General features: G+C 40.8%; 1 protein-coding gene across 1 annotated transcript in view; it reads left to right on the top strand.

The window, feature by feature from the left end:
* Positions 1-27,658, top strand: part of adam12b (ADAM metallopeptidase domain 12b) — a 154,132-nt gene that overhangs the window by 58,586 nt on the left and 67,888 nt on the right. Inside the window, exons 4-10 of the mRNA XM_063007899.1 lie at positions 8,010-8,088; positions 12,782-12,858; positions 15,640-15,826; positions 19,037-19,102; positions 21,941-22,012; positions 22,737-22,906; positions 24,643-24,727. Of these exons, the coding sequence (XP_062863969.1) occupies positions 8,010-8,088; positions 12,782-12,858; positions 15,640-15,826; positions 19,037-19,102; positions 21,941-22,012; positions 22,737-22,906; positions 24,643-24,727 (736 nt within the window). The remainder of the gene's footprint in view (positions 1-8,009; positions 8,089-12,781; positions 12,859-15,639; positions 15,827-19,036; positions 19,103-21,940; positions 22,013-22,736; positions 22,907-24,642; positions 24,728-27,658) is intronic.

The raw sequence follows: 27,658 nt of genomic DNA on the forward strand, positions 1-27,658 counted from the left end.
GTTTCATTATTGCCAAATGAAACACCCTCATGCTTTCCCGCAGTTTGCCTCACTTAGTTCACAGCGTGGGGAGTCATGGCTGTTGGGATTTTAGATTTGCGAGCTCTGTCACAGCAGTTCCTCCGCAAGCACATCAAAGCCTTTTGGGAAGTGCTTTTAAAGTGGCTATAAACTATCCCACCACTCTACAGTCTGACCACTTGAGATGTCATTATGGAAGCCTAATGAAATGAAACTGAAGATTACTTTTGTCCGCCCGGCAATAATCAATAATCATGGAGGTAAAAAGCCACTAAAAGTAAGAGTGCTGACATGGTTGTTTAGGTTCATGAGCCAGCTGACATACACAAAAATAACAAATAGGGTTTTTGCTATTAGAAGATACAATTAAAGTCAAACATTTTGTGCACTTGTAAGGGAAATGTGCCATGTTTGTTGAGAGAGAATACATTTGAGTTTTCTGTGGGATTTTAAATGAAATTACAAACTCCATATTCAAAAAGTTAGTTATTTTGTAAAATCCAAACTCACTCACTCTCTCACTTACTTTCTTAACCACTTATCCAATTAGAGTCTTGGGGGGTGCTGGAGCCTATCCCAGCTTTTCAATGGGCACAAGGCACACAAAAAACACCCTGGACGGGACGCCAGTCCATTTGCATGGGAGGAACTAACAACACAAAGCAAAAATGCTTTTGTAAATCATGATTTTGATGATATTAGACCAGACTAGTAGTATCTGTGTCTTTATTATTTTATTTCAGGCCGTGTGGACATGCTTGTGAGCAACATCACACTCCTTGCTAATTCCATTTCTATTCATTCATTCACTGAATGTTTCACCATCGCTTTATCCTATTAAGGGTCACAGTGGGTCCAATTCACTGGGCGGAAGGTAGGAAACACCCCGGACAGGTACACACATACACGCACACATTCACCTATAGGGCAATTCAGTGTCTCCAATTAACCTGACTGCATGTTTTTTGGACTGTGGGAGGAAACCGGAGCCCCCGGAGGAAACCCACACAGACACGGGGAGACCACCGTGCCCAATAAAAACCTAGGATCATTTATTTAACTGACAGGTGTACCAAGAAAAGGCTGTTAACGTTTTGGCTGACCAACTTGATTGTAGTTTATAAATATATATTTAAAAACAATACAATTTGATGCCTGCAACACGCTGAAAAAAATTGGGACACAGGCAAAATAAAAGTGAAAAGATGATATAATATTCAAGTTACACTGTTTTGAAACATTTCACAATAAGCAGGTGAATTGGTACCAGGTGAGGGACTCATGATCAAGTATAAAATGTAGATGCAAGCAAAGACTCGTCATGGCTCATCACTTTGTGTCAAACTCAGTTAAAACAAACATTTCCCAGTGCAACATTGCAGATAATTTGAGTGTTTTACCATCTACCATACATAATATTATGAAAAGATTCAGGATATCTGGAGAAATCTCACTTTGTGTAGGGCACTGCTGAATGTGTGTAACCTTCGAGATTTCAGACGGCATTGCAGCTGAAACCCAGAGGCACACGATTCTCGTGAGCATTGTAGAATGCTGCAGGAGTAGAATTTCTTCTCACTCGAGTTTAGAAGCCCATGTTTTAAAATACTCCAGACATATTCCTCCTTTGCCAAACACAATAAGCACTACAGTAGAATATCATTCTGTTGGCATCTATCAAAGCCAGATTTGTTAAACTCTAGATGAATCATGATTCTGGAGAATGTATTTTTATTGTATTATTAGATCAATAGCTGTGAGCATGATAAATACAAGATTCTGTGTGACTGCTTAGTCTTAATAACTCAGTTTATGAAGCTCAGGACAAACAGTTCTTAGTTCTTTCCAAGGTAGTAGTGAGTGATTGCAGCCAAACACATTTGTAACTAAAAGCTTTTGTTTCTTAAGCTGTTGCTTTGGGGCGGAGCTGTTGTTGCTTCTGGTTTCTACTTCACACTAGCTGCACTTACAGTTGACCAGCCAGAGGTTGACAGTACTGGGTCTATATAAATCTTTAAGTTTCTGCAATATGTTTTGCTTGTTCTAGTGTCAGGACATGATGGATGCATTATTCATATAGACAAAGAGTATAGGTGCTTGGGTCCCCACTGTGGTTTACAAGATGTAACATAAAGCCTCCACAAAGGGGTGTTTGTGTACAAGTTTATTTCGTGTTTGTGCCTGTTGAAATTTGTTGATTTAATTATTATTATTTTTCTTGGCTTGTGACCCACCACCACTGAGATCAGGCTGGGATCTAAGCTGTGCTATCTGGCATCTGGCCATCTACATAGATATGATTGACTATTTTAGGAAAGATGGATGAGGCCCTGCAATGGATTGTCACCCTGTCCAGTGTATTCCTTCCTTGTGCAGTGTTTAATGTATAAGCAGACCTGCCCCAACCCTGACCAGGATTAGTGGGTAGCACTGTCACCTTACAGCAAGAAGGTCCTGAGTTCAGTTCCCAGGTGGAGTGGTCTGGGTCCTTTCTGTGTGAAGTTTGCATGTTCTCCACATGTCTGCATGGGTTTCCTTCAAGTACACTGCTTTCCTCCCACAGACTCTCAAATTTTAGAGATACAAAATTGTCCTAGGTATAAATGTGTGTGTAAATGTGATGGACTTGAGACCTGTCCGGGGTGTTTCCTACCTTCCAAGGCCCAGTGAATTGGACCCACTGTGACCCTTAATAGAATAAAGCGATGGTGAAACGTTCAGTGAATGAATGAATAGAAATGGAATTAGCAAGGAGTGTGATGTTGCTCACAAGCATGTCCACACGGCCTGAAATAAAATAATAAAGACACAGATACTACTAGTCTGGTCTAATATAATCAAAATCAATTTACTTTGCATTTTTGCCTTGTGTTGTTAGTTCCTCCCATGCAAAGTAGCGTATCGGGCAACGAGTGTCTTCCAGTGGTTTTAATCTTGCACCAGGGTCTCAGCATCATCCCAAGTTGCGTTCAGAGCCTTCAGATCTTCTCCTCCAAGTATTTCGAGGACGTCCACGTGGTGTTCTCGTGCCGTGGGCTGTCCATCGTATTGCCGTCCTGGGGTCCCGAGTGTTGTCCATGCGGAGGATGTGGCCGGCCAGTCGGAGTCTTTGGCGTGCGACCATGTTGTGAAGCTTGACCGCGCCGCTTTTTCGGAGCACCTCCTTATTAGTAATGTGGTCGTAGTAGCAGATCCTGAGGATTTGGCGTAGGCTGGAAGACGTCGAGCTTGTTGTTGATGCTCGCTGATGACTTTTAAGTCTCACTGGCGTATACGGCTGTTGGTATTACGATGGAGGTGAAGAGGCGGAATTTATTTCACCACCTTTGTATGCAGGGCAATATATAGGTCAGAATTTACAAATATTTTGTATTTTATATGAGACACAGAGTGCAGTGTTATTTGCAGATAAATATGAGAATTGGGTCACAAACACAAATCATTGTAACACACATGACTAACAATTTTGCTGCATATATGTATCTATGAGCGTGTGTGTGGCAGAGCCAGCACCAGCTAATTTTGGATTGATGGGTACAGACATGCTAATGTTATGATGAAATTGTAACGTAATCACTTTTGCAGCAGTCCTTTTGTAGCTCCTGGGACGGTTTGTATGTGTGCTGCTCTACTTTCATACATCCTATAAAAAGTTGAGCTACTTTGAAAGTGCCGCATGGTGTCCCTGCAAAAAACAGTACCACTACACATGAAACAGGGCATCCACATTGAGTACCCTCATTTGTTTTGATTTCAACTTCATTAAATGCTTCATTAATTTTAATAAGAGGGAGCACTGATATCATTTTTTCACTTAAACTAATCACTAGATCCCTTACACAATTTTGTCTCTGCTTATGTTTCTTTTATCCGCATGCAGCATCTTTTATAAATAATACTGCACTAACAGTGTCGTAGACATAGCCGACCACCTGCTAATATTTATGTTAACCACTGTGTGCCGCACGGACAGCAGCTAGACAGGTTCAGAGTGACTCAGTAAGGTCCTGGTAGGTTGTCACAGGTATCTGGAGCCATGCTGACCTCAGTGCATCTCAGAGATGCTGGAGGGTGCGTGGGGGAGGATCCATAGAGCGAACATGACGATCGAGGTGGTCCCAAAGATCCTCAATTGAGTTAAAGTCTGCGGAACTAGGAAGCCAGGGTAGTGCTAGGAAGTCTAGGTCATGCTCTTCCAACCAATGTCGGACATTTCTAGCCATGTGACATGTCGCTTTGTCTTGCTGGAAGATCCCATCCAGCCCAGGGAACACAATTTTACCCATGACAGCAACGAGGGATAGGGTTAGGGTTAGGAACCACTCCTTTTCAGATGACACTGTACATTTCAAATGACACTGTAATTAGTGGGTGTGTAAGGGATGGACAGGAGGAGAAATACATGAACCTGGTTATGAACTTAGTTGCTTGGTGCGGTTGAACCATCTGCAGTTTAATACATCTAAAACTAAAGAGATGGTGGTGGACTTTCGTAGATCTGGGCTCTCCTCGCCGCCAGTCTTTATTGAGGAGTCTAATGTGGAGCTGGTCAGGAGCTACACGTATCTTGGTCTGCAGCTGGATGATAAACTGGACTGGTCAGAAAGCACAAACAACATATACAGGAAGGCACAAAGACAGCTGTATTTCCTAACAAGGCTGCGGTCCTTCAACGTTTGTAGGAAACTCCTGCAGATGTTTTATCAATCTGTGGTCACTAGCATTCTCTTCTATGCTGTGGCATTAAGAGGAGGGATGCAACACGATTGAACAAACTGGTCAGGAGAGCCGGAGTGGTGGTCGGAATGGAGTTGGAATCACTAGCAACTGTGACAGAGAAAATTTCCATTATGGACAATCAAAACCACCCACTGCACACAACCTTGTGAAGTGAAGTGTGAAGTGTGTTTAGTGGCAGACTACTGTCACAGAGCTGCTCTATGGACAGTCTCAGAAAATCCTTTGTCCCCACAGCCAGACTTTTCAACTCTTTGCAAGGGGGGTGGGGAGTAACTGACTTAATGTACTGTATCAGAATTGTGGCACATACAGTATATCTATGTATGTGGGTGTGCACATGTGTGTATGCACATTTGTGTGTGCACATGCACAGACAGACACATATGCACCTCTTTGCACTTCCATCCGCACCTTTATTTATTTTCGCACTGTAGTCCACTATCTATCTATCCACATCCATCCATATCCATCCACATCCAATACACCCCACCCACCCCATCCATCCATCCATCCTTCCATCCATTTATCCATCCATCCTTCCGTCCGTTCGTCTGTCTGTCTCTCTGTCCATCCCTCCATTCATCTATCTATCCATCCATCCATCCATCCATCCATCCATCCATCCATCCATCTACTCCCATAGCATCTAGGTGATGTGCAGTGTCTGTTTTTACCAGTCACAGTGCTTGCTGCTCTGCCCAAACAGTTAAATTTTTATCTGATTAGCCCAGAGAAACTTTTTCCTCATTGCCAGAATCATTTACATGTCTTTTAGAAAACTTCAAGCAGGCTGCCGTATTCCCTTTTACTCTACACTGGCTTTTGTCTTGCCACTCTGCCATAAAGACCTAATTTATGGAGTGCTGCAGAGGTGGCTGCTCGTCCAACAGTAGATAGGTTTATAGATATTGTTTTATATCCTTGCCCTGATCTATGTTTTGTAGAGATCCACAATTTGTTCCTTGGACTTTTTGAACTGACAATGCTGTGTAAATTTTGTGCCCTTATAGACCCAGGCGTGCACCTGTCCTAACTTTTTACAAATTTAGATTGCAACAGTTGCACTTTAATTAAGTTTAAGACACATCTCAAAGGTAGTTAAAGGAAACATGATGCACCTGAGCACAATTCGGAGCGCCACAGCATAAGGTCTAAATACGTACTTTTTTTTTTTAATCAACCACTTTATCTTGGTCAGGGTTGCGGCGGGTGCGGTTTTAGCAGGAATACCCTCGACAATAGGAGGGACTGTTGCACCAGCAACCCAGCAACCCGGTACCCTAGCTCATTCTTGATGTAGTTACAGAGCCAGCATGGTTACATTTATGCAAAGTGAATTACGGTTGGGACCAAATACAATGCAAGCAAGTGAAAGTTAAGGGCCTTGCTCAGGTTCCCCCAAAATTGGTGGGGCTTAAACCAGGAACCTTCTGATTAGTCCAGTACCTTAACCACAGAAACGAAAACTTTGTCACAGCATGCAGTGTCCCTTTTCTGTTCACTTTTTTGCTGCAGCCTGCAAATGTTTTTGTGTTTGCTTTTAAGTTTCATTTCTTACTCTGTTTCCGTCATTTTAACCACTTATTTATTTTTCTATGCCCTTTTCTGTTTGTGGCTTTTTAGCCATGATATTGTTCTACCTCAGTTAAGAATCCTACAGATTGCGTTTATTTTCAGTTTGTGCAGCTTTCACTGCCTTGCACCTGCAAGTATTACAAACATTATGCAAAATATCTACAATATCAATTATAAATAACATTTTACAGAGATCCACATCTGCAGGGATTACATTCATTCGGGCTTCATACTGATGCAAAACAGCATCTGTTTGTGATTTTAAGGTGTAATAGTTCTGTCACTCATAAATGAATTAATACCATATAAATGCATCTAAAAAGTTTTGCTTTTTAGATTAGCGCTTTCTCAAATTTTTTGTTGAGTAAGACTCAAAGCAGCAGCCTGAGTTCTTGAGTGTGTAGAGATCTGCATCTCCGTTCTTAATTCAAATCAACAATCTGCAGTTGGGAATGAATTAAAATTAAATTAAAAACTGACAACATTAATTGAAAAATGACTTTTTGGTTTGTTATTGGTTAACTGGGTAATTATTAACAATTCTCTTATAAATAAATGAATATGTTGTGGTTGGCTGCATGTTTTAATAGTTCATGTTATCATTCTCAAATGTATCGGCAATATATATATATTTTTGTAATATTTCATTTTCTCCCCTTTTTCTCCCCACGTTTTTTTGGCCAATTGCGTCATGCTTCCTCTCCACCAATGCCGATCCCTTCTCTAACTTCGCTAACTCACGCCCCCTCCGACACGTGGGCAGCATGTCGTATGCATCTCATCACCTACACTTTGATTGCAGTGCAGCTCAGCACTGTGTACGGAGAGACACACCCTGAGAGCACTCTTTTCTCATCTCTGTGCAGGCGCCATCAATCAGCCAGCAGCCAGCGTAATTGCATTAGTTATGAGAGAGAGACCCTATCCGGCTTAATCCCACCCATATCAGAACAACAGGCCAGCAGGCAGAGCTGAGATTCGATACGATGTATTCAAGATCCCAGCTCTGGTTCCAGCGTGTGTTTTTATCGCAGCGCCACCTGAGCGGCCGTATCGGCAATATTTTAAGCAGACGCATTTTTTTTTTATTTGGTTAATACTTTTCTGTTTTTTTTCCTTTATTTAAACCCCTTTTCACTCTAGTTTTGGGGTTGCCAATTCTCACCCACAGCCGGATTGTTTAAGGCTTTAGTTATTAATGGGCTGTAAAGGAAGGGTCAACAGAACTATCTGGAATAAGGACAAATTTTTAACATATTTAAACTACAAAAAGAAAACAAGCTATAGTTGTTATGGTCTTTAAAGGTTAGAATCTTTAAAGGTTGGACACCTTTATATACTAAAGCTAACATTAATCTGATACATTTAATAGTTCCTAGGTGACAGACCTTAAATTTACAATGGCTGGGAAGACCTCGTCCTGTGTTGTCATTGGTGTGCCTGGAGTAGGACACTGCACTACCTAGAAGAGAATGACTGTGCTTTCTTCAACATCACTGTCTGACCTCACAAATCCTGCTTCACAAATACACTCCGTAAAAGCTGTTAGATCCACAAAAGGGGGAGGGGAGGGCAACTACATTTGAATGCTTCGTATTTATGAAATGTGATGTGCTGCTAACTAATAATCAGGTGAAAAGGAAATTAAAGTGTTTGTTTGCACTCTTTTGCAGGGGTCTGTTCAGCAGCAATTACACTGAAACCCACTTCAGGGAGGATGGACAAGCTGTGACTGGAACTCATAACCTTACGGTAAGGGCATTCTTAGTTATGTTTGGATACTTGTATACCACACATGAAAATCTAGTTTTAAAGTTTATTAATGTAACATTAAATGTGCATGGAAATTCCTGTAGTAGTAGTAGTACAGGAACCAAATCTCATGCAGGAATTCTTGATGCATTACCCAGTCCATAATTAAAAGGGAAGTTTCTGCTGTTCTAAAGACACTCACTGTCCATTTTATCAGCTCCACTTACCATATAGAAGCACTTTGTAGTTCTACAATTACTGACTGTAGTCCATCTGTTTCTCTATATACTTTTTAGCCTGCTTTTACCCTGTTCTTCAATGGTCAGGACCCCCACAGGACCCCCACAGAGCAGGTATTATTTGGGTGGTGGATCATTCTCAGCACTGCAGTAACAATGACATGTTGGTTGTGTGTTAGTGTGTGTTGTGCTGGTATGAGTGGATAAGACACAGCAGCGTTGCTGGAGTTTTAAATACCGTGTCCACTCACTGTTCATGCTATTAGACACTCCTACCTAGTTGGTCCACCTTGTAGATGTAAAGTCAGAGACGATCGCTCATCTATTGCTGCTGTTTGAGTTGGTCATCTTCTAGACCTTCATCAGTGGTCACAGGACGCTGCCCATGGGGCGCTGTTGGCTGGATATTTTTGGTTAGTGGACTATTCTCAGTCCAGCAGTGACAGTGAGGTGATTAAAAACTCCATCAGCATTGCTGTGTCTTATCCACTCATACCAGCACAACACACACTAACACACCACCACCTTTTTAGTGTCCTGGGAGAGTCCTGACCATTGAAGAACAGCATGAAAGGGGGCTACCAAAGCATGTAGAGAAACAGATGGACTACAGTCAGTAATTGTAGAACTACAAAGTGCTTCTGTATGGTAAGTGGAGCTGATAAAATGGACAGTGAGTGTAGAAACAAGGAGGTGGTTTTAATGTTATGGCTGTCTAATCCTGGTTGCTGTTTTAAAGTTAATGCATTTATGCATTTTTTTATGTCTAAGCAAGGAATTTAGTAGTACCCTGTGCAAAATTATACAAAAATAAAGACACGTTTAAAAGAAGAGCAAAATGATTGACAGTTCCATTATGATAATGAAACAACAGCAGAAAATTAAATGAAGCTGTGAAGCCCTTCAACCATAATTTCATCTTCTTTGTTTTTTAAATGGTCTAAACTCATAGAACATGATGTAATCAATTTTAACAGTGCTTGCCAATCACTGTCCAGAATGAGTACCCAGATGCCCTCTGATTAATTGTTGTGCTCCGAAGCCACGTCTTCTGTGCTGACATCATTGTCAGACCTCATCTGGGTTTGCCAAAATCCTGTGGAGTTAGATCATTAAAAAAAACATTCAAAGTTAAAACGTTTGACAAGCTAGACAAGCTTTTTTCTTTCTTTGTTAAATGCACTGTAGACTTTCACTTTAGAAGCATTTAAGAACACAATAGGCCTGGCCTTTAGTGCACCAAACCCTGACAGCTGACAACTGACACTGACAGCCGATTCTGGCCACTTAGGGCTGAAAGAAAATTCATGTAAATAGAAAAAGATAATAAAGACTTATAGAGAAATAAACGAAACACTGATGAATAAGGATGTTCCTGAATGAGCCAGACTAGCTTTCTAAGCCTGTTATTTCATATCCGCTGACTAATGATGATCGCTTTTTGGTTAAAAGAAATTGGCAACATTTGCATCCTTGGTTAACACAAATAAAAAGAAAAATATTTCAGTTCATTTTATTTTTATCAGCGCTTTATCCTGGTCAAGGTTGCGGCAGGCCCTGTTTCACCGGGAAGTAAAGGGCACAGGGCAGGAATACCCTGAACAGAGCACCAATCAATCACAGGGACCACTGACCCAGATTTAGTAAGTCATACGTAACGTAATAGGCAGCTGCGCCACCACCACAGCGTGTTCATTTCATAAAACTAATATTATAATAGTATAAAGTAGTATATAATAGTATAGAAAGACTTAGCCAATCATCCATGTTTAATAAGCACTTTGTTCTAGTCCTTGCTACCGGATATAAGGTCCGAACCCAGGACACATGTTGCTGTGTGAAAACCACACTACATTCTACGTACACCACTGTGTAAGGCTGGCATGGTTGCTCAGTGGGTATCACCGTCATGTCACAGCAAGAAGGTCCTTGGTTTGATCCCCAGGTGGGGCGGTCCTTTCTGTGTGGATTTTGCATGTTCTCCCCATGTCTGCGTGGGTTTCCTCCAGGAGCTTTGGTTTCCTCCCTTAGTTCAAAGACGTGCAAGTGAGGCACCCAGGTGGCGCAGCGGGATATTCCGCTAGCACACCAGCGCTGAGATCCTGAACTCCCGAGTTCGAACCTCAGATCTGCTACTGGTCAGCTGGGCTCCCTCTAGCGGGCATAATAGGCAGTGCCTGCAGCAGACAGAATTGCCCATTTAAAGTCTGCCGGGAGGGTTAAAGACCGGACCAATGTGGGTGGGGTAAGAACTGTGGGTGGAGTAAGAACTGTGTAAGAACCTTGGTGGCCTCATGCGTGAATTCACCCAACGTGTGGGCGAATAAGAAGGGGTCGGTGTACTGCGCACATGTCGGAGGGAGCGTGTGACAGGTGAATATACCCTCTTTGGACACGACCGGAGTCTCCAGCAGCGGAAGACAAATTGACTACACTAAATTGGGAGAAAATTGGTAAAATTCATAAACAAAATAGCAAAGATACAGATACAAAATTGTCCATGCCTGTGTTTGACATTAAACTTGTAAACTGATGAATCTTGTATAATGAGTAACTACCGTTTCTGTCACGAATGTAACCAAAGTGTAAAACATGACGTTAAAATCCTAATAAATAAATAAATAATAAATATACACCACTGTGTCTCTAAACTAGGAGTGATTATATTTATAATAATATTAATATTAATCATTCTCTATAAATAAAGCAGCCTCACATTACAAATATCCAGCATAATGGGCAAATGCCTGGTAATGAGGGTACCAATAAAATATTGTTGGGTAATTAAAGCCCAGACTTTGCCCTGCAGTTCTAGTGTATTATATAAGGGAGTCATTAGTTAAGTCATCCAGTTCTAGACATGTGAATTCACTAGTATTTATGCGTGTGTCTGTATAATGTGCCTGTGTGTGTGCGTGTGCCAGATATAACGGAGTAGATTTGTTTACTCTATAAACGAGACACTTCTCCTGCTGGTGGAGTGTGTGCTGTTCCTGTCTTCAGGAAGCTGCCACAGTTAAACCAACAGTACTGCAGACGCTGAGCAGACCATTTTTTAAGCGCATTAGTCAGCTGCTCAAACTTAATTCCACTGTTATTCCACCTTCCAACTTTTGTCACATTATTTCATAACGCATTTCTAATGAACTCTAAATCAAAAATGTAAGGTTTAATGAAATCCTGACTTTAGAATAATGAATTACAATGAAATACTCCTTACACACACACACACACACTTTATCATATCACTTTTTAGCATATTTATAGCTAGAATGTATACTTACACTATCTGACCATGAGCTTGTTGGACATCCTATTTAAAAAACAAATGGTATTAAAATAGATTGACCTATATGTGATATTTTTAGCTCTAACAGCCACTTTTCTAAGAACGCTTTTCCCAAGACTTTAAAATGTGGCTCTGGGAATTTGAACATGCATTAAAGTGAATGTGCATTAAAGGATTTGACAATCCTTCTCACATGTACCATACTCCACTGCCTTATTTTTTGTTTCCTAATTTGCTGACTATACACAACTACCATTCTGTTATAGCTAGATTGTGTGCTAATGTGGTGGCAAGCTTAATGCATCCTAGGATGCTAGCTGTACTTTGCCCTTAGTAAAGCAATCTACAGAGTGGTAACTGGCAAACTCAGGTGGCACAGCAGTAAAAAAAAAAAAACACGCTGTTCACTAGAGCTGAGATCTCGAATACATCGTATCGAATCTCGGCTCTGCCTGCCGGCTGAGGCTGAGCGGCCACATGAACAACGATTGGCCTGTTGTTCAGATAGGGGTGGGATTAAGCCGGATGGGGACTCTCTCTCAGACTGGTGCGATTACGACCTCTGCTGGCTGGGTGGTGGCGCCTGCACGGAGATGGGAAAGGAGTGCGGTAGAGGGTGTGGCTCTCCGTACACAGCGCTGCACTGCACTCGTCAAGTGTGGGTGATAAGATGTTCGATTGCTGTGCACGTGTCGGAGGGGTGTGGAGCAGCCTCGTCCTTCCCAATCAGGAGCAGGGACCAGCATTAGTAAGAGAATGATTGACGGGCAGAAAATTGGATGCACTAAAGGGGGAGAAAAAGGGAAAAAAGAAAGTACTTCATTTACTCACTCACTTTCTTGACCACTTATCCAATCAGGGTTGCCCGGAAAAAACCCACGCAGACACGGGGAGAACATGCAAACTCCGCACAGAAAGGACCCGGACCGCCCCGCCTGGGGATCGAACCCAGGACCTTCTTGCTGTGAGGCGACAGTGCTACCCACTTAGCCACCGTGCCGCCCTGTACTTGAATTATTCCAAGAAAATGAGTTCCATCTGATTTCTCCCATGGACAGCAGCTTTAGTTACTGTACAGTGTCTGATATGGGAGGCTGAGATTGGTAGATCTTTTAAAAGGTCAGTTGGCTTGAGTTGACTGTTATTCTTCCTGCTATTTTTTCAGATGAACTGTTATTATCATGGTGAGGTAGAAGGATACATCAATTCTGATGTGGGTCTCAGCACTTGCTCTGGTCTCAGGTGAGTATGAGATGATAAACTAGGCATCCACCACCTTATTGAAGCGTCCACCACTGGCAATTAAATTGGTCTACCCAAAGGTCTTTACAGTAATAATAGTACTAGAGTAGTTTCAGTGTGTAAGGAAAGCTTTTATAAACCTAAAGTCACTGAACTTTTATTACCTCACTGTTTCTCATTTATGTTCATGTTGTTTCTCGCTCGGCGGAAAGGTGCATATTTGAGGTCATTAAACTGACGGAGTGGGTTAAACCAGAAATAAAATCAATATCATTATCTCCAGCTTAATCACCCGTACTGGATTATCCATTGTAATGAGAAGTATTTAACATGTCATGTAAATCTTCAGCCGTGCAGTCAAACTTAATTACCCAGAAATATTTGGTTCTAGTAAATTTGCCATAAAGGCCCGACTGGCTGAATAAGTAAACATTAACTGCAAGCATCAGGAGTTTCACAGTAACGAGGTCCGCACTCGAAGGACTTTCACTTGTAATTATGCAAATCTGGTTTTAAAAAAATCTCATGTCCAACGATTTTAGGAAGACAGACAAACTTCATACATTGTGTGCTGATGAGGTTTAAGGCCTGTGGAAACACTGGCTTTAGTTTTATTAATTGCTGTGGTGTGAGAGCCAGGGTTAATAGAGCTGCATAAATCTACATAATACATCGCAGCAATTGACATCAAAAACCTTCAAAACTGAGTGAAATGAAGTAAAAGTCTAAACCTCCAAACCAACACTGTGCTTTTTTTCCCCAATTTTCCTCCCAATCTAGTTGTATCCAATTACTCGATTGCATTACGCTTCCTCTCTGCTGATGCTGATCTCCACTTCTGATTGAGGAGAGCGAGGCTCTCCGTGCACAAAGCTAATCGGCATTTGAACTCGCCTCATGCAGGTGAAAAGATGCAGTCGGCTACTGCACACGTGTCGGAGGGGGGCGTGTCTCGCTCTCCTCAATCGGGGGGTCAGCTTCAGTATAGAGGAAGCATAATGCAATTGGGTAAGAATTGGACATGTTAAAAATCAGGAGAAAAAGGGACAAAATGCAAAAATAAATAAATAAATCATGATATCAGTGTAGGCTGAACAGACTTTGACAGTTTTCTGGAATTTTAAAAATGGTTTTAAACTATTTTGAATGCTAAGTTAGTTTCTTTTAAGAAGGAAAATATTTTCTATATCTCTAATTCATTGTCTTTTTATTACCTGTTACTAAGCGTTTAACTTTTTTCTGATTTGTGAATATTTTTTTGACTGTTTCAAGGATTTGTGGATGATCAGTTTTGTAAAGCCTCACCGAGACTTGGTGGAACTGTATATGCTTTCTTTGTTGAAAACACCCTGATGAGTTATTGGGTGTGGGACTCTAGGAGGGACAGCAGAATGCAACTTTGGTGTTATTCTAGCAAAATCTTTCCACATCCACCCTCACGTTCCAACAGAGAAGAAAAAAAGTGGTTATTAAAGGCTGCATTTATTGGCTGGCAAAGATTCACAAATGTGCTAGAATCATCTGCTTTCAATTTTCATATGAAATACTATCCACATATTTTAATTACATTCAAAGCTAGGTACTGAGTGATCTTCCAACATCCATGCAGAATATGCACTGAGGTCATTCTTGGTTGTTGTCATGTTCCTCATGTCAAGTTTCAACTTCATGGCTTGTTAATAAGCATGCTCTCTGGAGGTAAAATCAATCACCAAAGCATAAATGATCAATATGCTGAAATCAAATCCAATTATACACAGACTAGGCATAACATTATGACCATCTTCCTAATATTGTGTTGGTCCCCCTTTTGCTGCCTCATACACAACAAACTGTGATGCACTGTGTATTCTGACTCCTTTCTATCAGAACCAGCATTAACTTCTTCAGCAATTTGAGCTACAGTAGCTACAGTGGCCCACACGGGCCAGCCTTTACTCCCCACGTGCATCAATGAGCCTTGGCCGCCCATGACCCTGTCGCCGGTTTACCACTGTTCCTTCCTTGGACCACTTCTGATAGATACTGACCACTGCAGACCGGGAACACCCCAAAAGAGCTGCAGTTTTGGAGATGCTCTGACCCAGTCGTCTAGTCATCACAATTTGGCCCTTGTCAAACTCGTTTAAATCCTTACACTTGTCCATTTTTCCTGCTTCTAACATCAACTTTGAGGATAAAATGTTCACTTGCTGCCTAATATATCCCACCCACTAACAGGTGCTGTGATGAAGAGATAATCAGTGTTATTCACTTCACCTGTCAGTGGTCATAATGTTATGCCTGGTCGGTGTATGATATAAGTATATAATACAGTTAAAGTCCTTATGTCCAAACATACAAAGTGATCTGCTAAGGCACAGCCAAAAAAGGTACAAAAACATAAAAGCACATAAAAGCTCATCACATTTGCCAAAAAAACAGCTGACGACTCCCAAGTCTTGATCATCATCTGTGAACTAATAAGTTGAAAGTCATTTTCAAGAAGGAACAATATTTCAACAATCAAACAAGCTGGTGGTAGAGTGTTTACATGGGTAAATACTTTTCATACATATGAAAAGTGTCAATAAATAAATACTCACCAGCTTGCAAGTGCTAGTTTCTTAGTGTGGATTTGCTTTCTTTGCTGTATTTTGGTCAAGAGGCACAACTGAGTACATGTTGCCTAGGCTACCAAATAAGTGCCTGCTTGGTGTCTTTGAATTTACACATACCAAATTACAACCTAAAGATTAATTTAACACTTTAAAATTGTTTTAATGTGTATTTGATCCACAGGGGGTTCATCCTGCTTGAAAATGAGATGTTTATGGTGGAGCCGGCTTTTGAACCAGAAAACGATACTCATGTGGTTTACAGAGGTGAACATTTACACTTCCCTTCTGGAACCTGCGGCCATGGACACAACATCTCCATCATCAAACAAGGAAATGTTCAAGGACTGTTTCACTCCCTCTACCCCAGGGTCAGATCATCTTTCTGCCTTCTTTCCATGTGTGCCATTTATGTCTTTAACTCCTACGAATATAAGTGGTAAAAAAGTAGTATATTTATATACTAATTAGCCGAATCATTTGGACCACGATCAGGAATATATGGTGGGACTGATGGTAGTTACGAATGCAGTGAATATGGGCAGCATAAACACCTGAGTAAGGACCAAATTATGGTCAGACAATTAGGTTGATGTATTGCCGTAACAACAGGGGGTGCCCACAAATGCAAGAAGGTCAACAGGTCCGATCATGTGGGTGGCAGGTATGTGTGCATTGTTTACCAACATAAGAGCTGACACCAGGATGCACTGTTAGACGATCAACCTCGGAACATATTAGGTTTGACAGCGTATCAGGCGGGTTGTCCTAATGTTTTCATTACCATTCATACCATCAGTGTAACTTTCAACAAATCTCGATCAACATTTGTTACAAATTTTTTGACACTGATACATGATGGTGAGAAAAGTCTACTAAGATGCCTCACCACCAAGCTGATTCTGGCCTCAAGTGCTGGCTGAACAGAATTCAAACCCTGACTATCAAAGAATAAACAGAAGCCAAGGACTATTGATCGTAGTAGAGTTTCTAATAGTAGAGCAAAGTTTTAGGCTCTTTAAATAGACAATACAATTGCAACTTGGCCTGCTACCTTACCGGCCAGATCAAAGCTGCAATAAATTAGCAATAATGAATGTGGTAGCCTCTGGTATATTCATTATTTAGGAACAGCTCTTAATGTTCCCCTGGGTCCAGGATGTGATGGGCTGGAATCCAAGGTCTTAAGGGCCATAACCTTGCCAATACCTGCAAAGCTGAATAAACTGCTGAGATAAAGGGACCCAAACATCAGCTTCTTGCTCCAGGAACATGGGCGAAGAGTAGAATAAGAAGAAGAACCTTTATTGTCATTATACTTGCATACAACGAAATTTAGTTAGACACTCTCCGAAAGATAAAAAGAAGAAGCAAAGTATTTACATAAGCATATGGTTATTTAAAAAGAGGCAAACATATTTACATAAGCATATGGATATTTACACAATAACCAGTACAATCTAAAGTATGGATTTCAAGATAAATAATAAAATAAAATATGGGTGAATATGAATATGTAAAGTGACTGTGCTGTGTGGAGATACCAGTTCAGTTTCAGAAATGATTTATGTTGAGTGGGAGAATGGTTGTATGAAGATGTGCAAATACGCAATGTTCAAGTTCACAGTCTATGAGGTGTTGGGAGGGGTGATGGAGGCCACTGCTCTTGGAAAAAAGCTGTTTCTCAGTCTGTTCGTGTGTGCACGAATAGCTCTGTACCGCCTCCCAGATGGTAGCAGGGAGAACAGATAGTTCCCAGGGTGTGTTGCATCCTTACTGATGCTGTCGGCCTTGTTCTGTAACCGGCTGTTGTAAACACTGTCCAAGTTGGGGAGTTCGGTCCCAATGATACGTTCCGCCGCTCTGACCACCCGATGTAGGTCCTTCCTCTCTGAGGCTGTGCAGCTGGAGTACCACACAGTCATGCAGTTTGATAGGACGCTCTCGATGGTGCTGCGGTAGAAGTTCACCAGGAGTTTTTGAGGAAGCTGAGCTTGTTTTAGCTTTCTCAGGAAATAGAGTCTTTGATGTGCTCTCATGTTCAGGTACGAGGTGTTCTGTGTCCATGTTAGATTGTTGGATATGTGGACCCCAAGGAATTTCACACTCTCCACACGTTCCACTACTTTTCCAGAGATGTGAAGGGGGTGATGTTCTGACCTCTTTGTTCTCCTGAAGTCCACGATGATCTCCTTTGTCTTGGAGGTGTTAAGTACTAGGTCATTGACTTTGCACCATTCACCCAGACATTTCACCTCGTCCCTGTAGGCACATTCATCACCATCTGTAATTAATTACACCATTGTGTAATCTGTAATTACACAAACTGGGTATTGTTAGCATACACCACCCGCTGGTGATAGGCACAGGATGTAGGCTTAGCTGAGGAGTATATTGGAGTGGACATTGGAGTATATAGACTGACCATTTGCTCATTGAATTGTGGGTGAAAACCAGAGGACAAACTGACAGAGGCGCCTAAGAACCGACAGAAGGCTTTTCAGAATTGGCTAGTGAACTTATGTTCTTGATCTGATGATAGGTCATGAACTAAGCCATCTGACCACATTGTCTAAGAGAGTCTCCACAGCTGAGGGGAGCTTAGATAGCACAATGACTTTGCAGGCCAGCTAGAACCTGCCAACCACAACCAGAATTTCGGTGTTACAGCAGTTTTTTGTTTTCCTGCTAGGGAACAGCTAATGAGAGAAATATGCACTGTTGCACAGTATATTTTTGGGATAGAACCCCTACGTCAGAGGCATCCTCCTCAGCAATGAAAGGAACCTCGGGATCTGGCAGTCTAAGCACTGGGACTGACATAAGGCTCTTCTACATGAGATTGGTCAGAGGCAGTGCAACAGTACTGAAATTCCTAATGAATCCTTGGTAGAAGTTAGCAAAGCCTATGAAGTATTGGACCAGCAGGACTGAGGTGGGGCGAGGTCAATCTGTGATGGCCTTTGCATTGGATGATCCATTTGCAGACTATCACAAATCCTAAGAATATTACATTACTAGTATACATCTTTTCGGTTCACAGTACTGACTCTCTCCTCTAGTGGCGTTACTTTTTCAGTCTAGCTTAGGAAGAGAAGCATCAGGGCTTTAACAGTGAGTTATGTGGCTGGTGGACCGGGTAGCTGGTTGATTGACCATGCTTGCAGTCCCATCTAGCACTTTCTTTCTTGTAGCCCTAGTTTACATTTACATTTACATTTTTGGCATTTATCAGACGCTTTTATCCAAAGCGACTTACAGTACTGTTACATTATACAGTCTAAGCAATTGAGGGTTAAGGGCCTCGCTCAAGGGCCCAACAGCAGCAACCTGGTAGTGATGGGGCTTGAACCAGTGACCTTCTGATTACTAGTCCAGTACCTTAACCACTAGGATACAATGTCCCTAGTTAGTGGAGCCAGAGAATTTACACAAGCACCCTCCTATTATATTCAGTCCAGCAGTTGAGTCCAGGCGGTCTCTGCTGATGAGACTGTTTCTAACATACTCACCAGCCTCGGTACATTAAATTTCAATTTTCTCTTTAACCTTATGTATTTTTTTTTATTTTTTTCTTGCAGCCTAAAAGAGATGCACAGAGGACCACTAAATATGTGGAGCTCATTATTGTAGCGGACAACAGGGAGGTATGTCCTGCCAGCTTCCTCATATTCCTTATAAGACACCCAATGCCATGCATCCTTTTTTGAATCTATGTGCCCATTTACTGATTTAAACACAAAATGCAGCAAAGACTTTCCTGTTCTTTTGGCTTATTCCAAATGCAGGTCAGATTAGGGTTTTACACAGGAAGTGGGACACTATTTGTTAGTTGCCAGACAGGAAAAAGGAAGTAGTATGCTTTTGAAAAATGGCCATCAGCTGTAAGGGAAATGATGACAACCTCTGTGAGCGAGTGAGTGAGAGGCTGAGTGGGCGAGTGAGCAGCAATGTGACCCAGCTTCAACTTGAGCAGAATTTTGATAGTCAACTTTGACAGTAATTATAAAACAGCTTTTCTACTTGCATGTAAATGAAAGTTGATGACAGTCCTCTGTTACATCTAAAATTATATAATTTATTTGTGGCCATGACAGTGAATGATGAAGTTGCTCCACCCCCTGTTGCTTAACATTATCAGCTCCCATGAATAATGAATGGTTTTTGGCTCTGAAATTGAACTGAACTGAACCGCACTGAAATTGAACTAATTTGAGACCATAAATAAACTGAGAACAAGCTTTAGTTTGCATCTGCTTACTTATAAATAGGGCCATACTAACCTCGAATCACAGATTTTACAGATTTGTTTTTAAGAAGTGCCACATTTTACAGCAGTCATTAAATAACACTCACAAAGTAAATGATATAATACATGGAAGCTACAATACACAGCACTGCACACCTTAATGTTTAAATGATTACCTAAAATATCCAGCAATGGCGCGAGTCTCAAATGCCCCCCCCCCCCCCCCCCCCCCCCATTCCTCTGCATCCACAGAATTGGTTGGGAGTTTTCCAAACTCAGTCACATGAGTAGTGTTTTAGCTGTTTAGACTTGAACATTTTGACTGAGTGATTGCTAACTGAATTGCCGTAGGATTGCTAGGACGGCCTCATAGTGCAAATTAACTACCCATAGGTACTATTTGCCGGTCAGATGTTTACATACAGACAGGCTATGTCTGAGCAGAGAGGAATGGCCGACACTCTACAATGAATTGGTGTGGTGTCCAGAGTGTGTTACTGCAATGCACCCAATGATTCTGGGGAAACCGGTCCTCAACCCTGGCATGAAATGAAAAACATCAGGGTGAAATTTTGGCCCACACCTTTTAACCAAAGTTACTTTAATTCAAGCAAATTTGAGTTTAAGCTGTCTGTTTACAATCCTGCCACATCATTTCTATAAGGTTTGGAACAGACCTTCCCAAACCCTTCATTTTGTTTGTTTGGACTAGAGGAGGACTTGTTTTGGGGCTTGAAATTATTATTTGATTGCAAAAGCTTGATGTAATAGATTAATGATCAGACATTCCTTCATAGAATTTTTTGGTAGGATAAAAATTCATGGCTTCATCGATAATGACAAGTCACCTTAAATCAGTGAAGCATGCAAACACCGCCACTCTTCGACCATTACCATGTTTGACAGTCAGTATGGAAGTGAAAATTACAAGATGACTAAAAATTGGGGCAATAAAGGAATATAAATAGTCAGTAACAGTACTTGGATAAACTCTGGCATGCAAATCCTGCTTGATTAGCATTACTGGGTTGAATGTGTTACAAAAAAGTATCCAATTACCACTTAACCAATTACACGACCACAAGGAGCCTGAAATGCTGACACAATATAAGTTGATAACAAGGATCTATTATGTTAAAGACAAATTCTGGCCTAATGTTTAGACTGTTTACTAATAATATTTTTGCTTTTTATTCATTTATTTATTTATTAGTAATTATATACGGAACTGAGCATGGACAGTCCAGGCATAAAAGACATGAACCCTTGTGGTTCAGAACTTGTTTAACCTACAAAAGCAGAAAGATTTGGCATTTGCACTGTAGACCACTTTATACCAAATTACATCTCTATATGTGCCCACTTATGTGCCCTGTTGTAGTAGTGTGTTATTATGAAGGTATCTTATCTGTCTGTCTGTCTGTCTGTCTGTCTGTCTGTCTGTCTAACTATCTATCTATCTATCTATCTATCTATCTATCTATCTATCTATCTATCTATCTATCTATCTATCTATCTATCTATCTATCTATCATCTATCTATCTATCTATCTATCTATCTATCTATCTATCTATCTATCTATCTATCTATCTATCTATCATCTATCTATCTATCTATCATCTATCTATCTATCTATCTATCTATCATCTATCTATCTATCTATCTATCTATCTATCATCTATCTATCTATCTATCTATCTATCTATCTATCTATCTATCATCTATCTATCTATCTATCTATCTATCATCTATCTATCTATCTATCTATCTATCTATCTATCTATCTATCTATCTATCTATCTATCTATCTATCTATCTATCTATCTATCTATCTATCTATCATCTATCTATCTATCTATCTATCATCTATCTATCTATCTATCTATCTATCTATCTATCTATCTATCTATCTATCTATCTATCTATCTATCTATCTATCATCTATCTATCTATCTATCTATCTATCTATCTATCTATCTATCTATCATCTATCTATCTATCTATCTCTCTATCTATCTATCTATCATCTATCTATCTATCTATCTATCTATCTATCTATCTATCTATCTATCTATCTATCTATCTATCTATCTGTCTATATATATATATATATATATATATATATATATATATATATATATATGTATATATATTATATATACAAATCTATTCATATGTCTATATATCTACAGGTTACAGGTCTTTGTTCATGTTTCTTTCTCTGTTCTTCTCCAGTATCATAAACAGGGCAAAGATGTTGAGAAGGTGAAGCAAAGAATGGCTGAAATTGCCAATTACGTAGACAAGGTATAATGCAATATTCCTTTTTTCTTACTGAGCAGGTTGGAAAACCTCAGTACTAAAAATAGAATCTGACTGGCAGAGATAGATTGGAGTTTGCCAAAAACAGTGTCTGTCTCTGAAACGAGCTCCCTGACAGAAGACCATGTATGAATTGTAGTACTTTAGATTGTTGGTGACCCCCTGTAGACAGACTGGTGGATTTTTTTTGTTTGTTTGTTTATGCATTTTTTCCCTTTTTAGCGCGTCCAATTGCCCGATTGCGTCATGCTTCCTCTCCACCAATGCCGATCCCTGCTCTGATTGAGGAAAACGAAGCTAACCCACGCCCCCCCAACATGTGCGCAGCATTCCGTATGCATCTCGTCACCCACACTTTGACGAGTGCAGTGCAGCTCAGCGTTGTGTACGGAGATCTCTGTGCAGGCGCCATCACTCAGCCAGCAGAGGTCGTAATTGCACCAGTCATGAGAGAGAGAGACCCCATCCGGCTTAGTCCCGCCCATATCTGAACAACAGGCCAATCGTTGTTCTCAGCAGAGCTGAGAGTCGATACGATGTATTCGAGATCCCAGCTCTGGTTCCAGCGTGTGTTTTTACTGCTGCACCACCTGAGCGCCCAACTGGTGGATTTTTAATTGGAATTAAAATAGATTTTGTGTACTTTTGTGTAATTATGATACATACTGGTTGTGTGATTGTATGTGTGTGTGTTTGTGGGATTTTACAGTTTTACAGGGCCTTGAATATCCGGGTAGCTCTGGTGGGGTTGGAGGTTTGGAGTGACTCAGACAAATGTTCAGTAACTCAGGACCCGTTTACCACACTGCATGAGTTTCTGGACTGGAGAAAACTCATACTACTGCCACAAAGACCTCATGATAATGCTCAGCTTATCAGGTAAGCTTAATTAAAAGTACCAAACATGAACACATACATTTGCTGAAAAAAGAAAGTATGTCTTTACCTGCATTAACAAAGGTATATTTGGATATTCTTAATAATATGTGGAAAGATTTTTTAGATGCCACAATTTATTAACACATACTATTTAATTAAATTTAAGGAAGAAGGTTTTCTATGCAAGCTAATTCATTATTTATTCATTCATTGTCTGTTTTACCTTGACTTTATCCTCGTCAGGGCCGTGGTGGGTCTGATTCATTTGGCAAAAGGCAGGAAACACAACAGACAGGTTGCCAGTCCATTACAGGGCTTGGAAGCTAACTGTCTTATTAAAATGACCTAATTTAGATCTTTGACTAATGATGAGTCCTCCCAGTGGGTATGGGTATGGTGTTCCTGGGATCATACACACAATTCTTTTCCATACTTAACAAGCCAAATTATTGCCAAAAGTTCTATTTTTGTTTATTGGACCTTGTTCCTGCTAATAGGAACTGTTGTTCTTGCTGTTTTCAGGTTGCCCTGCAGCTTTTTTTAAATGTCTCTTAAGTCTAAGATCACTTTATGAAAAACAATTGGTGGTTCTACTCAGGTTCTACTTAGTTTTCCTGCCTATTATTACACAGTATACTGCTATACATTAGCCCACTGCCAATGAGAACTGGGTTCAAATCTCATCTGTAGTATACACCGGCCGGGCAATGTTATACTGGTGCCCTGTCCGGGGTAACCCGCCACAGCCCTGAGAGGATAAAGCGGTTAATGAAAAAAAACCAAATTAAAACAACGAACAGTTCTGTAAGTCATGATTAAGGTGTTTGCTTTAACGCTGTAGCTTTATTTAGTCACATGCTGTTTAAAATCATTTAAGGTGCATTTTGCAAAGGAATCTTTTAATCAATGTCTAGAACCTGATTTATTTGATCTGTGTGCTTTAATTTAGTGTTTGATTATTTTTTCTTCTATTAGTTTAAAAAGTATCTTTGTTTATGCATTGTTATGCATATAATTTACATATACATAGACGAGGCATAACATTATGACCACTGACAGGTGTAGTGAATAACACTGATTATCTCTTCATCACGGCACCTGTTTGTAGGTGGGATATATTAGGCAGCAAGTGAACATTTTATCATCAAAGTTGATGTGTTAGAAGCAGGAAAAATGAACAAGCGTAAGGATTTGAGCGAGTTTGACAAGGGCCAAATTGTGATGGCCAGGCGACTGGGTCAGAGCATCTTCAAAACTGCAGCTCTTTTGGGGTGTTCCCGGTCTGCAGTGGTCAGTATCTATCAAAAGCGGTACAAGGAAGGAACAGTGGTAAACCGGCAACAGGGTCATGGGTGGCCAAGGCTCATTGATGCACGTGGGGAGTGAAGGCTGGCCCGTGTGGTCCGATCCAACAGACGAGCTACTGTAGCTCAAATTGCTGAAGAAGTTAATGCTGGTTCTGATAGAAAGGAGTCAGAATACACAGTGCATCACAGTTTCTTGCGTATGGGGCTGCATAGCCGCAGACCAGTCAGGGTGCCCATGCCTCGACGGGTCAGGGCAGTTTTGTAGGCAAAAGGGGGACCAACACAATATTGATCAGTGTAAAATATTATATTTTTGGTAAATACAAAGTAAAAAACAACATTGTGTGGAAATCGGAAATGGACATATGCACCAACGTTTGCAAAATAACTTAAACAGTGTGATCTGTGATCTTTGCATTCCTGTTACAGCGGGGTGTACTTCCAGGGCACCACCATTGGCATGGCCCCTATCATGAGCATATGCACTGCAGAGCAATCTGGAGGAATTGTCATGGTAAGTATTTCTGTACATACATCATATTTTATGCATAGTTTAATTCATGCAGTAAAATGTTAGAGCTAAAATTATACATAATGTAGGATTGAATGTAGAGCAGGATAGTGTAAAGGATTTGTATAATCTGTTACCTGTTTAAACCTGCGTATGTTTAAAATCTAAGGCCAATAAATATCCTTTTCATGCAATTTTTTGAGCAGCATATTAAAGAATATAATAACTTGTTTGAACTATCTGAGTTAATAGCAGCAGGTGACCAAACTGTATTTTGCCCCTAATATTATGCTGAATGGAAATAGAGAACACAAATAATGCAATATTATTATTTAATTCATATTATACTGTATATAATTTAATTATACCTGACCTTGTAAACTATCAAACCACAATTACATTATTGTTATGTACAGTGTATCACAAAAGTGAGTACACCCCTCACATTTCTGCAGATATTTAAGTATATCTTTTCATGGGACAACACTGACAAAATGACACTTTGACACAATGAAAAGTAGTCTGTGTGCAGCTTATATAACAGTGTAAATTTATTCTTCCCTCAAAATAACTCAATATACAGCCATTAATGTCTAAACCACTGGCAACAAAAGTGAGTACACCCCTTAGTGAAAGTTCCTGAAGTGTCAATATTTTGTGTGGCCACCATTATTTCCCAGAACTGCCCTAACTCTCCTGGGCATGGAGTTTACCAGAGCTTCACAGGTTGCCACTGGAATGCTTTTCCACTCCTCCATGACGACATCACGGAGCTGGCGGATATTCGAGACTTTGCGCTCCTCCACCTTCCGCTTGAGGATGCCCCAAAGATGTTCTATTGGGTTTAGGTCTGGAGACATGCTTGGCCAGTCCATCACCTTTACCCTCAGCCTCTTCAATAAAGCAGTGGTCGTCTTAGAGGTGTGTTTGGGGTCATTATCATGCTGGAACACTGCCCTGCGACCCAGTTTCCGGAGGGAGGGGATCATGCTCTGCTTCAGTATTTCACAGTACATATTGGAGTTCATGTGTCCCTCAATGAAATGTAACTCCCCAACACCTGCTGCACCCATGCAGCCCCAGACCATGGCATTCCCACCACCATGCTTGACTGTAGGCATGACACACTTATCTTTGTACTCCTCACCTGATTGCCGCCACACATGCTTGAGACCATCTGAACCAAACAAATTAATCTTGGTCTCATCAGACCATAGGACATGGTTCCAGTAATCCATGTCCTTTGTTGACATGTCTTCAGCAAACTGTTTGCGGGCTTTCTTGTGTAGAGACTTCAGAAGAGGCTTCCTTCTGGGGTGACAGCCATGCAGACCAATTTGATGTAGTGTGCGGCGTATGGTCTGAGCACTGACAGGCTGACCCCCACCTTTTCAATCTCTGCAGCAATGCTGACAGCACTCCTGCGCCTATCTTTCAAAGACAGCAGTTGGATGTGACGCTGAGCACGTGCACTCAGCTTCTTTGGACGACCAACGCGAGGTCTGTTCTGAGTGGACCCTGCTCTTTTAAAACGCTGGATGATCTTGGCCACTGTGCTGCAGCTTAGTTTCAGGGTGTTGGCAATCTTCTTGTAGCCTTGGCCATCTTCATGTAGCGCAACAATTCGTCTTTTAAGATCCTCAGAGAGTTCTTTGCCATGAGGTGCCATGTTGGAACTTTCAGTGACCAGTATGAGAGAGTGTGAGAGCTGTACTACTAAATTGAACACACCTGCTCCATATGCACACCTGAGACCTAGTAACACTAACAAATCACATGACATTTTGGAGGGAAAATGACAAGCAGTGCTCAATTTGGACATTTAGGGGTGTAGTCTCTTAGGGGTGTACTCACTTTTGTTGCCGGTGGTTTAGACATTAATGGCTGTATATTGAGTTATTTTGAGGGAAGAATAAATTTACACTGTTATATAAGCTGCACACAGACTACTTTTCATTGTGTCAAAGTGTCATTTTGTCAGTGTTGTCCCATGAAAAGGCACACAGTAACACCCTGGACGAGGCGCCAGTCCATTGCAGGGCAGACACACATACATACACATACACACACACACACACACACATTCTCCTATAGGGCAATTCAGTGTCTCCAATTAACCTAACTGCATGTTTTTGGACTGTGGGAGGAAACCCACGCAGACATGGGAAGAACACGCACACAGAAAGGACCCGACTGGGATCGAACCCAGGACCTTCTTGCTGTGAGGCGACAGTGCTACCCACCTAGCCACCGTGCCGCCCTAAATATTAACATATTTTTTTAATTACAGTTAACAAAAATCTGAAACGTACGACAGTAGAACAGTGTATTTTTATTTTTAGGAAATGGACTAGAGTGAGAAGCCATTATTTTAAAGGGCAATGAGGCTCTGTTATGTACATTCTAGCATAGTAGTACATTCTGGAAATACACTGTTAGTAGATTTCCTTTCTGTTCAATGGGAAACACGTAAGAGTCTAATGGTCTTAGGACACTCTATATATAGAATCCACTATACTATGATTGTTGCTTTGGTTCCTGGTTGTCTAAACTTTCATCACCAGCCCACTTAATTCACATATCATTTTTCTAATGTTAATAATGCATTTTATAGCATTTGTCTTGAGAGTTAAGCAAATAAACATAAAAAAAAACATGAAAAAGTTGAATGACAGGACATTTTATGCACAAAATACTCATCATAGATAGAAATGTTTATAAAAAGTCCTGAACATGGTTTAATGATTATTCATGACTTCGCACATGATACCAAATTTAGTAGCAAGTCCTTTCCCTTTTTTATTTTTCATGATTGCATCCTTGATGCTGCTTTTTGGGCTACAAGGACCCATGTTAGGTGAACCACATGATTTTAAGTGGTAATGAATCTAATTAAGTAAAACACCATTGGAGCTTCCCAAGCACCCTCTGTAG

This window comes from Trichomycterus rosablanca, chromosome 13, assembly GCF_030014385.1.
Source record: "Trichomycterus rosablanca isolate fTriRos1 chromosome 13, fTriRos1.hap1, whole genome shotgun sequence".
Lineage (NCBI taxonomy): Eukaryota > Metazoa > Chordata > Actinopteri > Siluriformes > Trichomycteridae > Trichomycterus > Trichomycterus rosablanca.